This window comes from Galeopterus variegatus, unplaced genomic scaffold, assembly GCF_000696425.1.
Source record: "Galeopterus variegatus unplaced genomic scaffold, G_variegatus-3.0.2 Scaffold2343, whole genome shotgun sequence".
NCBI classification, from domain to species: Eukaryota; Metazoa; Chordata; class Mammalia; order Dermoptera; family Cynocephalidae; genus Galeopterus; species Galeopterus variegatus.
Genome location: NW_007728454.1, coordinates 100,359 through 114,003, shown reverse-complemented (window position 1 = coordinate 114,003; position 13,645 = coordinate 100,359). Strand labels below are relative to the sequence as shown.

General features: G+C 36.3%; 1 protein-coding gene across 2 annotated transcripts in view; it reads left to right on the top strand.

Annotated features, from left to right (window-relative positions):
* DSC2 (desmocollin 2) overlaps positions 1–4,706 on the top strand; it is a 34,643-nt gene extending 29,937 nt beyond the window's left edge. Inside the window, exons 13-17 of one of the 2 annotated variants that reach the window (XM_008581389.1) lie at positions 1,501–1,737; positions 2,154–2,278; positions 3,544–3,801; positions 4,352–4,397; positions 4,485–4,562. In XM_008581389.1, coding sequence (XP_008579611.1) covers positions 1,501–1,737; positions 2,154–2,278; positions 3,544–3,801; positions 4,352–4,387 — 656 coding nt within the window. In that variant the 3' untranslated portion in view covers positions 4,388–4,397; positions 4,485–4,562. Of the gene's footprint in view, positions 1–1,500; positions 1,738–2,153; positions 2,279–3,543; positions 3,802–4,351; positions 4,398–4,484 lie in introns of both variants that reach the window. The other variant, XM_008581388.1, reaches the window with a different exon arrangement.
* The last annotated feature ends 8,939 nt before the right edge of the window (positions 4,707–13,645 follow it).

Here is a 13,645-nt window from a genome sequence, read left to right as displayed (position 1 = left end):
CTCAATTTCCTATTATGACAAGTTAGAAAAGAAAGGTTGTGAGAGAATACAGAGGAAGAATGGCGTGGGGAAAGTAAAATAAGGACGTGTGGAAATAAGTTAAGATACTATGTCTTATGAATCCTGCTCTGTGAACTGACAAGATTTTCAGTTTTTTCACAGTATCCTGGCATGTGTGTGTGGTTATCAATTATTTTTTCTTGGCAAGAATTAACCTTATTCTTAGTTTTTCCCCTTTCTACTTATTTGATGTCATAATATCATTACTTTTTGGTGTACCCTCATAGTGTTAATAGGAGGTGGTAATTTTTATTTTTTAGTATTCCTACTTAGCAGAATAAACCTTTGGCAGCAGTATGTTGATCAAAAACTTTGTTATTTTTAAGATTTACTGATCCGTGAAATCATCCAAAAGCCTGGGAAACTCCCAAGTTAAGAAGAATGTACCCTAAAGAGGCTTTGAAGTCAGATGGGCTTAGTGTCAAATGCTGGTTTGACCATTTATTAACTATGTAAATCTGACCATACTACTTACTTTCTTTGAGCGTCAATTCACTCATGTAAAATAGGATTATTTGGAGGAGTATATAAGAAAATGAATGCAATAGTCCATGGCACATTATGAATCATAAGTTTTGGTTTCCTTAGTCTCATTATTATTTCTTACACAGTAGACTGAACAGGTTAACCGTAGTTTTTCTTAAAATGAACAAGTGGTTTCTTCACCCAAACATTCAAATTTATATTTAGAGCTTTAAACACTATACAAAAAATGACAGTTAAGTGGGCAGTGAAATTAAAGGGAAGTTAAGTGAGAGGGATTGTTTTCTGTCATGAGGCATCTGCATTTCAAATAGTGGCTCTGAACCCAAGATTGTATTGGCTTTTGGCCTGGATATTTTCTACCCTTGATCTAATAAAGTACATCAAAACTAAAAAATGTGCAGTTGGTCCCAGCGTCCTTTAGGACCAGGAGATGCAGTTCCAGCAGCGTGACTCATGACCTGCTAATAAGTTCAAGGTCGGGTGTGTTCTGAGTTGTCAGAATCGGTCTCTGACAATAAGTCACAAGTATTTATGTTTATTTGGCATAATATATTAAAAAAAAGTGAAAGGAACATCCAGAATTTCAGACTATTACTTTCTGGTGAATCTTATATAAAAGGAAATATACACTGATTGTTTTAATTAAATATTTTAAAGATATGACTAAAAAAACTAACCTCTTAACGAGTCTGTTAGATATGATAGGAAGGATTTATTTATGGACTAATAAAATATATTAGAGGCTGCATAGGCAAACTTTTATATGCAGTGTGTTTGCAATGGCTGTAAATTAGACCTACTCAGTTCATTTGCATTTTACAGTCCTCTAGCAGTGGTATCATTTCATCAGGAACATACATTTGTAGGGAATTATGATAACTATCTGATAACTAGTTATTTGTGCTCAGGAGAAATCAATGACATTCTATAATGCATGGTTTTATTTTCTTTCAGATACAGCAGCACGTCTCTCCTATCAGAATGATCCTCCATTTGGAACATATGTAGTTCCTGTCAGAGTCACAGATAGACTTGGCCAGTCTCAGGTCTCTTCACTGAATGTTGTGCTGTGTGACTGCATTACGGAAAGTGATTGTACAACTCGCGTAGGTCCAAGGACTGGCAGCGGAGAAGTAAAACTTGGAACGTGGGCCATCCTTGCAATACTGTTGGGCATAGCCTTGCTCTTTTGTAAGTCCTTTCTTGAATTCAAATAATAGCCTTTAATGTAACTTTCAAGACACAATCTTTGAATCCACCCTATTATAGATAGCTGTTCATTTGCATATAGCTGTATTTCTACTTAACATGCAAATATATTATTTATTTATTTTAAGTGCATTTATGTATAGTTCTAGTGTCTTCTCAGCATAGACATAAAATTCAGTGTAGCAATACAGCAAGTAGCATGTGTTTGTGGCATATCTGTTCAGGGCAAACTTTTCTAGTGTTTACTGCTTTGACACAGCAATCACATTTATGTGCTCTAGAAACTGTCTTTTTTAATATGCACCTTTTAATTTATGATTTATCTGTGTATTAATCATTGCAAATTCATAACTTGACATTATTTTGTTGATAAACAGGTAATTTCTTTCTTCCTGCAGGTATCCTGTTTACATTAGTCTGTGGGGTGTCTAGGGCAGGCAAACAACCAAAAGTATTTCCTGATGATTTAGCCCAGCAGAACCTCATTGTTTCAAACACTGAAGCTCCTGGAGATGACAAAGTGGTGAGTAATCTGTCTTTTTAAAATAAATCCAGAGGATGAATTAGACTATAATATATACTCCTTCTAAAATTGTCTTTTCTGAGCAAAGTTCTTTTGATATCGGGTAACTTACTATAAAATGTCATCAGTCCCATCCAACAGATGAAAATGACTTTGAGTCCCATTCTGATATGTGGTATTTCAATTTGGCCACGTAGTGTTGCTTAATAGTGAAAATCCTTTAGCATGTCATTATTATTTTCTACTTCAAGTGTTTCATGGTTTCAACTTCAGTCCTGGGCTTTTGTGTATATTTAAACTGCTATTTGTGTTGTAAAAATGTACATTTAATTATTCACAGATCACCTCTGTAATTGTTTCAATTTTTTTCTGAAAACTGCAATAAAATCATTACAAGCTTTGATCATTGTAGGAAGAACTTTAATGAATTATTTCTGGCTCTAATATAAGTTAGAAAAGAGCCTGAGGCCAAATATATGAAATAGTTGTGCTAGTAAGTGGTCACATTGCTCCAACTGTGTTTTCTAGCCCACTATGTGGAAGCAGGACACGTAAATTCCCTATAAAAAGTATAATTGATGATTAGGACAGGAAAGATTTAGAAAACAGAAGCATGATGTTATCTAGGAAGGGATCGAAAAATAAAACTTAAATTATATTAGAGTTTCCAAAAACACAACATAGATAATTGGTGGCCAAAGCATTGGTGTTCTTATTTTCTCTACCTGATTTATTTGTATTTCATTCGATTGCAAGGATTTATTATTGCAGTTCAGATTTTATGGCACCTTTATGTCTATTTTTGTTTTATTTGAAGGGGTACTGAATTAGACACTAAATAAAAATACTGATCATTATTTCTGTTTCTGCTCTAGTCAGGTAAAGGAGAATGAATTTAAACTAAGAGTAAATATATGATACAAAAGTGTTGCTTTTGAGGTGTGAGATGCTGAAAGGATTTAACAGCTGAAGTTGTACAATATTCTAAGAAGCTTTTAAAGACGGGATATACAAAAAGCTTTCTGATTTGTCTTCATGTATCAACCACTTAACATCTGCAGTTTGTTTCTTGTGTTAGACACTACATTAAATACTGGAGTTGCAAGAGTTGGGTAATCAGGATTGACAAGACAGATTTAGTTCCTGCCCTCAGAGAGCTTACCTTCTAGCACCAAAAAAATTACGGCATTATCTGCATGCTGTTGCTCATATGTATTTTTTTGTTCCCTTGTATATTTCCTCAATGCTAATTGTTTTTATTTCAGTATTCCACGAATGGCTTCACAACCCATACTGTGGGCACTTCTGCACAGGGCATGTGTGGCACGTTAGGATCAGGAGTCAGAAGTGGAGGGCAGGAGACCATTGAAATGGTGAAAGGAGGACACCAGACCTTGGAATCCTGCCAGGGGGCCGGGCATCAACACACGCTGGATTCCTGCAGGGGAGGACGTGTGGAGATGGACAACTGCAGATACACTTACTCGGAGTGGCACAATTTCACCCAGCCTCGTCTCGGTGAAGTGAGTTTCCCTAGGTGTCCTACAAATCTATTTTGATTTCCTTTAAACATTATAAAGGATTGCAATTTAGTATTTATTTGGACTTTCATTTTCAATTAATTACGAATCTACTCATTGGAAAATTATTGTTTTTCCTTAATTTTGATTTGATTTTGCTCAGATTTAAACAGTGATTTAATTTTCCTCATAGTTTGTTTTGCTTTTAATACCTTTACTGAAATGATTTGTGATGATATTTGCTACTCTCTCATAACTTTGTGCAAATACTTCCTTCCCATTTGACAACTTGTGACTTAGAAAACAAGTGTGGTACAAGGACATAAAAACATGCACTGTCACCATCTGGGAAGATCTGAGCCCACATCAATTTGGGATCAGTTTAGTAAATGATTTCACATTTAGCCATCATTTGAAAGGGGAAAGTAATGATTACTTAAAATAAACCCTTGTATATTTGCTGCCACACGTGTGACTTTTAGAAACTTGCTGTATACTGAATTAATAGTTTGATTTATGATACAGACCAATCATGTGCATTTTTTATATGTAGGAATCCATTAGAGGACACACTCTGATTAAAAATTAAACAATGAAAGGTAAATCAAAGCAATTATTTTTATGTTAGTAAGTTTTGGTGTTTAAAATAATAATAATAATATGTGTTGTGTTTTTCCCCTTGGCAGAAGGTGCATCTGTGTAATCAGGATGACGATCATAATCACGCCCAAGACTATGTCCTTTCGTATAACTACGAAGGAAAAGGATCAGTGGCTGGTTCTGTAGGTTGTTGCAGTGAACGACAAGAAGACGATGGGCTTGAATTTTTAGACCATTTGGAACCCAAATTTAGGACACTAGCAGAAGCATGCATAAAGAGATGAGTGTGTTCTAACACATCTACAAAAGCCAGTGTCTATATCAACTTTTTTTTTTAGTTACCAGGATTTTTCAAAAATAGAAGATGTTATGTTTGGGGCTCTTTTCCCTTTATTTTGATGGAATCTCTTTGGCCAAATGCACAGAGAGACTCTGTAAATAAGTACACAAATTTTTAAATTTTTTTGCAGTTTTTAATTACTTGTCTTCTACTGAAGGAGATCTACAGATAGGAAAATTAAGGAAATCTGCATTATTGTTTACATTTGGGTTTAATGACAACAGCCAATTTATAGTGCAATAAAATGTAATTAATTCAAGTCTATATTACAAACTACTTGAAGTCTAACCTAATAGAAGTTTGTAGAAACCTTGCTTTAACATTATCTCAAGTTAACCAATTAGTTAATTGTTTGTGTGGTGCGTGTAAACTGTGGTTTTCCTAAACATTCTAAAGAATATGGACTGCCTTCTTGCTATTGTTTTATTCCTGTAACGTGACCTTTCTTCATAATGCAAAGGGAAATTTATAACCAGGTATGGACTGTTATTACAATTCCATGTTGGTGGAGTTTAGTTTTAGGTTTTATTCTATGTAAAATCCTGCACTAAATCTACATGTCCTCTGTTACCTACTTTGTCAGCAAAATTTGTTTCAAAAATGTTTTCAAAATGTATTTTGACTACTGCAGGTTTTTTTGTCTGTGAAATGCCAATTGGTCTTTCTCTGTCTTCTCTCCTCTCTGTCTTTAAAATTTCTACTTGGGTTGGAGAATCCAAATATTTTTAAAAGCTGTCTCTCTTTTCTTCTCTTATAAAGTAAATTGTTCCTTTTTTGTTTGTTTGTTTTATGTATATGTATGCATTCTTGGGTTTTCTTAAAATCAATGTAATGTTAATTTTGTTGTTTCGTATATCTTGGTGATTGCTTTCTTATCTCCTCAACAAAGAACCTTTAATTTTGCCATTGAAACTCTAGAACTTAGTTGTGCTTTTATTAGAAACAATATTTTGTGCTAACAAAAAGAATGGTACAATTAGAATTGGGATGCAGATATTTAGATAGCACATTTACAGCTTATATCTTTAATGCAAAGGTGCAGTTTATAAATGCAAAATAGTGATGGTTTTTGAAATAAGCTTTGAAATACAGGGATCTTGAAAGCTCTCTAGAATAACTATTTTGTAACTTAGACGAAATGGCTAGTCTTATGTATGTGTTTGTAAAGTTATTTTTTCAATATTTTAAGATTACGGTTTTTAAAAAATGTAGAAATGGGCCAAAGTATTTACATTTTAAAACAGTAAGACAAAAATTAAACGTAGTAGCCAACTAAATTCCAAGCCAGGTTTCATAGTTTATTTTAGTCCGTGAATTCTCTATGTATAGTAACCGTATGGATATTTTAAGTGTGTTTCTAATATTTATGATTTTTAATATCATAAATATTGATATTATATGTGCCTGTTTTGAATTCACAAGATTGGCTTATTACAATTATTTTTCAGGATTAACATTGGGTAATTATTTGATAACTAATTTATCTTTTCTATAGTTTCATTATTGTTCAGCCAAAAATACAATTTTCAAAAGTTATTTTTAACAAATTGTGTATAAAATTTCTGTATATTACTAGTTATGAAAAAGTAAATTAAGCAGTTTTTAAAAATTATTGTGAGTTTATTAATCATGGGTCTGATATGAATTTAGAGATTGTGTTTTTCTTATTTAGGATCTTCTTTAGAATGCTGTTATACATTTTTTAGAATTTAGAGTTTGATTTGGAAAGATCTTGAGTGTATTGATATCACATTTCTATAATATTCCTCTTCTAAGGACTGTGACGCTCTGGGGGACTGGTTAAGTTGCATTCCTTCTCCGTCTGTTTTTGTTATCATAAAATGGGAGATGATAATAAAACTCTCTTCCTAGGGTGGCTGTAAGATACTTGAATTAAAAAATGGTTTTTAAGCATGGAAATCATAAAGACTGGTCCACGTAAGAGGCACTTCTAGTAATAATAAATGATTTTAAATAAGTCACATGTACAACCCTTTTCATGTTAACAAATTTGATTAAGAAAATAGGATAATGGAAAGTTTGTTTGTTTGTTTTACTTTGGTAATTGAGTATATGTCTCTTCATACTGACTACCCAATGACTGGATCTTATACAAGGGTACTTCAAAAATTTCATGGAAAGATTCATATTATCTTTTAATTCTATTTTTCCACAAACTTTTTGAAGTACTCTTGTATAACCAATTGTTCGGAATGTATATTGTTCAGCAAAGATTGCTGAAGCACCTGTGTAGGATTGCCTAGTTTGAAATACTGTGAAACTAGTAGGTTAAAATTGGATAGAAAGCAGAACGTTCACTTCTTAAAATGGGCACTCATTCTTAAGCCCTATAAAGATTACATATGTTTAAGATTCCTTCTGTCAGGCTCTTCCTCACTTGCTGTCTTAGCTTTCCTGCTAAACATTAGCAATTGCTTGCCTGGTAGCTTATGGCTCTTTAGCAGTCGCCATAGTAACAGTAAAAGCATAGACCCGGAACAAGATGTAAGAGTGCCAGCTCTACCTCTACTTGCTGTGGGATCTGAGAAGTCACTTAAACTTTCTGTGCCTAGTTCCCTCACTTGAATGACCTGTACTAAGGAGGGTGGAGGAGTCTACCTGATAGGACTACTCTCAGAGTTAAAAGGGTTAACTCATGAAAAGAGCTAGCACAAAGTTAGCGCTCAGTGTACCTTAGCTAGTACTATTGCTGTATGAGAAGAGGACTCCTTAGTTGGGAATAATTGTAGCTTCGGTCTCTACTGTGCTTTACAGCTGACATCTTGCTGCGATGCTCCTGTTCATCTTTCTGAGAAGCCTGTATTTTACCTGTGATGGCCTTTGGGGACTTCATGGCTTATGATAGTTTCCAGGTCTCTCATTCTTTGTGTTCAGGAACCTACATCTCAATCATTGACCAGAAATCGGTGTGATAAATCTTGAGATGTAACTGAAAAAGCAGGTAAAATTCCTAACCAGCCATGTTTCGCCTCAAGGAGGCAAAATCTTACTGATTTCCCTTAAGAAATGGACTGTGCTTCCTCAGCAGGAGGAAGGCAACAGAGATCTGCTGTTAGTTCAGTGCAGTTTGTACTTGGGGTCTCCCTGTAATCATTTTTTGCTTTTTCTAGGTGATAAGGAGGTCCCCATCTTAAGACTGGTTTACATCTCGGATCTTGATTCTGTTGTGCAAATCTGACTTTTACTACAGACTTTCCCTTTCGTCTCCATCTCCAGCCGTTTTCCTGGACTCCAGATTGAAGTCTTGATGCCTGACTTTGCTGTGCTCAACTCCTTTAGTAACATGCTAAGGATAAAATGCTTTTCTTTCCTTGTGCCTAGAATCATCATATTTCCAACCTCTTTAAATTCTCAAAGCCCTAAGAGGTTGCTTGACATTTAGCTCTTCTTTAAGACCCCTGTTAACTTTCTAGTACTTCAAACTCATTATGCAAAATTACAAACATATCATGCTACCACATCAAATTAGGTCTTTTGAATTCCCTATATAAATGGTGTCCTTCTTGTAGTTACTTAGGCTTGAAACTGACCATCCTTCCTCTCTCTTATGTGCATAGCCCATTCTGTATGTTGCAAAAAACTGTCAAAACTTTTTGAGAATTTCAAACACAATTTTATTTATCAAATAATGTATTCATGCTGTAGTCTTTTAATGTTTTCCTATTGCAATCATGTGTGGCCTTCTTAATGTAGGCTGGAAAGACTGCTCTTATGAGAAAGTACAAGATGAATCAGCTCCCCACCCACACACTGTAATGCAGGACAAGACATGGTAGATGTGAGTAAGGAGTGAGCTAATGCTCATAAAACACATCACACGATGCCTGGCACATAGTAAGTGCTTAATACACATAAATAAAACTCCAGATGATGCAGAAAAACTGCAGTACTCTAGTGAGTGAACGTGAGCTTCCGCCCCTTCCAAGCGAGTGTTCACGAGGAGGAGGTATAACCTCTGTGGGCTGTTCCCGCTCCTCTCTTCACCACGTTCCTGCCACCAGTACCCCAGTTCAAACCCTTGGCATCTCTCAGCTCCCACGGTGTTTGTGGTTCCAATTTCTTCCCTCTTCCCTCCTTTCCACTGTCATGAAAGAACAGATATGATCACAGCATTCTCCCGCCTAAGGGCTTTCTGTGGTTTTAGAGGATATATTCTAACTGCAAAATCACGTTCAAATACCTATTTCCCTGTACCCCACACATACTCTATCTGTGCCTCTCTCATAATGGGTCCCCTTTTTGCAGTATCTTCACTCATTATTTCTCACTTTGTAAAATAGGACTTTTTTGAAGATCTGGTTCAAATACTGTCTCCTAGACATTTGTATGTCTAGAGCACATTGCTATAAAGTTTTCAGTTGTAGGTTATACGTGTGTGTGTGTCTTTTCCCTTGTGTGAGAAGTTCACTAAGGACAAAGAAAGGTGTTCACAACTGCGTGCCATAGAACTCTGGCCATTGATGCATTTTTTTTTTCCTTTTTAAAAGATGACCAGTAAGGGGATCCCAACCCTTGACTTGGTGTTGTCAACACCACGCTCTCCCAAGTGAGCCAACTGGCCATCCCTATATAGGGATCCGAACCCCTGGCCCTGGTGTTATCAGCATCACACTCCCAAGTAAGCCACAGGCTGGTCCCGTTAATACATTTTTTTTTTCCTTTTTTTTTTGTCTTTTTTCGTGACTGGCAACGGATCGCAACCCTCAGTGTCGCGCCCGTACTGGACCGGGACCGGCAACGGGATCGCAACCCTCGGTGTTGCACCCACACCTCGATCAGCCAGTGAGCGGCCGCCCGTACGGGACCGGGACCGGCAACGGGATCGCAACCCTCGGTGTTGCACCCACACCTCTCTCAGCCAGTGAGCGGCCGGTCTGTATGTGGGATCTGAACCCTCGGCGGGAGTGCCACTGCGCTCCCAAGCGGCGCACTGTAGCAGTGCGCCACCGGGCCGGCCCCCCATTAATACATTTTGAAGAATGAAATCATATTGCCCAGATCACAAACAGAAAAAAAAAAAAAGTTACAGATTAGGTTGATTCCTAGCACATTACATCACTTTCCCTTGGCGTAAATGTTCCGTTATAGACATGACATATATTAGATTCTGCACTGAACTTTTTTCCAACATAGAGACATTGAGTGAAAAAACATCAGACATTTGCATTCACAACTTAGTAAAAGAAAGTGAAGCATTGAGATTTTGCAGTCCCTTCCTTTTGCTTCTTGGGATGTGGGTGGCAGACAGCAGAGGTGCTTAGTATTTATAGTCCAGGTCAGCTCAACTCCTACGACTAATAATTGCACACACCTGCTTGTAACCAACACTAACAGCAGCACATTGAAATGTAACCCCCAAAGGTTTGGTCTACCTTCTTCCCCACTGTATGCCCAGCACATAGAACAATACTGAATATGTTTGTTTCCTGAATGGATGAATGAATGATTAATGTATGTATTAGGTACCCGACCAGGATTGGATTGCAGTGTTGCCTAAAGAATCATTTTTTTTTTCCTTCAATGTGAAACTCATTGGCCAATGTGAAAATCATTTGTGACTGTCACTTCATTGTTACCATGTCCCAACACTACAGATTTTTTTGCTGTTAACTAAAGGGCCAGTCTCTGACCCCTGAGGAAAAGCAATGAAGAACCACTTATGAAATCCAACAAATGATTGTTAGGAGTTTGCCAAAACTACAATAATTGTTTATAGACTGTCAAATCAGACCTTGACTCAAGGAGTATCTTGAGAAACTAGGAGGCAGGGTAGGTGGCACAGATCTAAGAGCTTCCTCTGAGTTAGACTGGGAGAACATTCTGTAACAGGACACCGTGGTACTCATGTGTACACTGAGAGAAGAAAATCTCTGGATGAAGACTGGAGGAAAAGGAAAGAAATGTGTAGCAGTGAGCCTCGGAAGCAATGACTATGTATATTGCGCTGGAAGCTGATAATGTCACCTGGAAGATAACACATATGATGTGGCCCCCAGCCCTGCACTTCTCTGGCTGACATGTAAGGGACAGACCTAATGGTGGGAAGGCTTAGAAAACAGCAACACAGCTATGTGTGTGGTTTTTTGTGTTTTGCTTTTTTTGAGGGGGGGGGTCATTTGTATGTTTCCTCTATTATTTCTCTCCACCAGTTCTGGGGTTATAGGTCTGAGGACTGAAATCCTAAAAAGTGGGATCTGATCTTTTTAGAGATCTCTCCCACCCATCCTTGGGTCCCTTACTCCAACAAAAGCTAAGGAGCAACTTAAATCACTTTTGCATAATTTTTTTTTTTGTAATTAAGCAAATAAATGTATCATGCAGCTGCATTTTAAACTAAGACGTGTAACACAGAGTCAATGTAAGACAAAACAAAGCTTAAAAACAAGATAAAAAGGAAACTAGTGCTTTGATATAGCTGGTGAGTGAGGTAAACAGAGCACTTTGATCTTATTTTATTAAAAGAAAATCAAAATCTTATAGAGGAAAATTTACTGTGTCATGGATTTGGGGCATACTCTACTTTTAAAGCCATTTAGTGTGTTCTAAATTTTAGGTATATATGAGACTAAAGAAGTTCTCAGTGATGTCCTGTATGCTATGAGAATTGCTGCCTGGGAAATGTCAACGGCTAATTTTGTGACATTCTTATTCCCTTTGTGACTGTACCCTCATGCCCCTGCATAAAATCTGGGCATAGCTAAAATGGTTAGAATTGTGGAGTTTCTGCTAATTGCCCTTTTTCTTTTTCTTTTAGTTATTTTCTTAAGATCTAGGAGAGAGGAAAAAATAGAATATTTCTTTTGCACTTAACAAATATTAGGGTGAACTTGCTGAAACATTTGCTTCCATACTTTTTAGATTGTTATTCACAGACTATCTGCATCAAAGTCACCTGTGGTGTTTGTTAACATAAAAATCCCCTTTTGAATCAGAATCATAGTGATGCCAAGCTTTGGAGGAAGTAGGGATGTCCTCTCTTTTAGTAAGTTTCTTAGGTCACTTTTGCATACTCTAAAGTTTAAGAGCCATGGATTTAGTAACTGGGTTTATGTGATTATTTAAGAGCTTATTACACTTAAGTATTTTAAGTTTGCTTTTTCATACAAGATACATTAAGCAAAATGCTAGAAATGTACCAGAGTTGAAACACGTTGATTAGTAAAATTCCACAATTTCAGTAAATGAAGCATTTCAGAATGTACATTGTTCCTCATGGTTCCTACTCACCACATGGGTGTGAACTGTAGGCATAGTCTTAAGGTAGCAGGACCAAGCTGCAATGTAAACATAACTAAAAATTAATTTTTGCCTCATAAATGCTGCTAGCCAATAAGATGCATGAAAATCATGTAGCATAAATTCCAAAAACAAATCAAGATCGTCAAGTCTCCAGAGACAAGTAGGAAGGGTCAGCACTGGTGGGACAGGTAACTGGTCAGGAAGTGACAACAGTTTTGCAGCACCATGCTGTTGTGTGGAGGCTATGTTGGGTAGGGTGACAGGTAATGTTCATTGGGTGACTATGGTGGCCAGGAGCTGCAGAGAAGCCTATGAAACAGGGATGGGGATGGTAGAAGAGCCAAGCTTAAGGAGTATCCCCATGGGAATGGGGCCAACAAAAATTCCCAGGAATCAAGGACATGAGATAAACTCTAAGAGAATGAGAAGCTCAGAAACCCAGTGGTGAAAGGGTGGAGCCTGTCAATATACAGAGCTTCGATGCAAAATGACCATCCAATCAGGTAAAGGATGGATTAAAAAGAAGTAAGAATAATGCCAGGATTCCACTCACATGTAAGGAAGTGTATCTCAGTGGCATTAAATATGTGGATAATTGGAAATGAATTAAATGTTCCATGACAGGGAAGTAATTAAATGATTTACAATACATTATTTTGATACAATGTATTACAATTGGGGACAGTGGATCTAATGATCATAGACACAGACTTTGCAGTCAGAAACAGGGATCCAAATTGCAACTTTGATCCCACTGACTGAGTAACCTTGTGAAGTTACAGGAGCCTCAGATTTCTTACATATAAAAGAAGGACAAAGTAGGAATAAATGAGATGATTCGTATAAGATCCTGGCTTAGTGCTTGGCTCATCAATATATCGTTAACTAGTAGCTATCTTTGTGATGATAATGCTAATAGAATATCACACAATTGCTTTATTTTAGAGACTATTTAATCAAATGGGAAAAAGCATAAAATATAGTATTAATAAAAAAGTAGGATAAATTTCCAGGTTAGTATAATCCCAAATTTGAATAAATATGAGACTGCAGTATACTAACATATTGAGTGATAGTTTCCTGGTGATGGAAATATTTCTTCATTATGTGTTTCTGTTTCCATTTACAATAAACATTTATTATTTATAAAATTGGAGGGTGGTTAGCAGAAATGAAATACAGCAAGAAAAAGCTCATAGACAAAGATTTTCGGAGTTTTACATATCTTTGTCTATGAGCTTTTTCTTGCTGTATTTCATTTCTGCTAACCACCCTCCAATTTTATAAATAATAAATGTTTATTGTAAATGGAAACAGAAACACATAATGAAGAAATATTTCCATCACCAGGAAACTATCACTCAATATGTTAGTATACTGCAGTCTCATATTTATTCAAATTTGGGATTATACTAACCTGGAAATTTATCCTACTTTTTTATTAATACTATATTTTATGCTTTTTCCCATTTGATTAAATAGTCTCTAAAATAAAGCAATTGTGTGATATTCTATTAGCATTATCATCACAAAGATAGCTACTAGTTAATGATATATTGATGAGCCAAGCACTAAGCCAGGATCTTATACAAATCATCTCATTTATTCCTACTTTGTCCTTCTTTTATATGTAAGAAATCTGAGGCT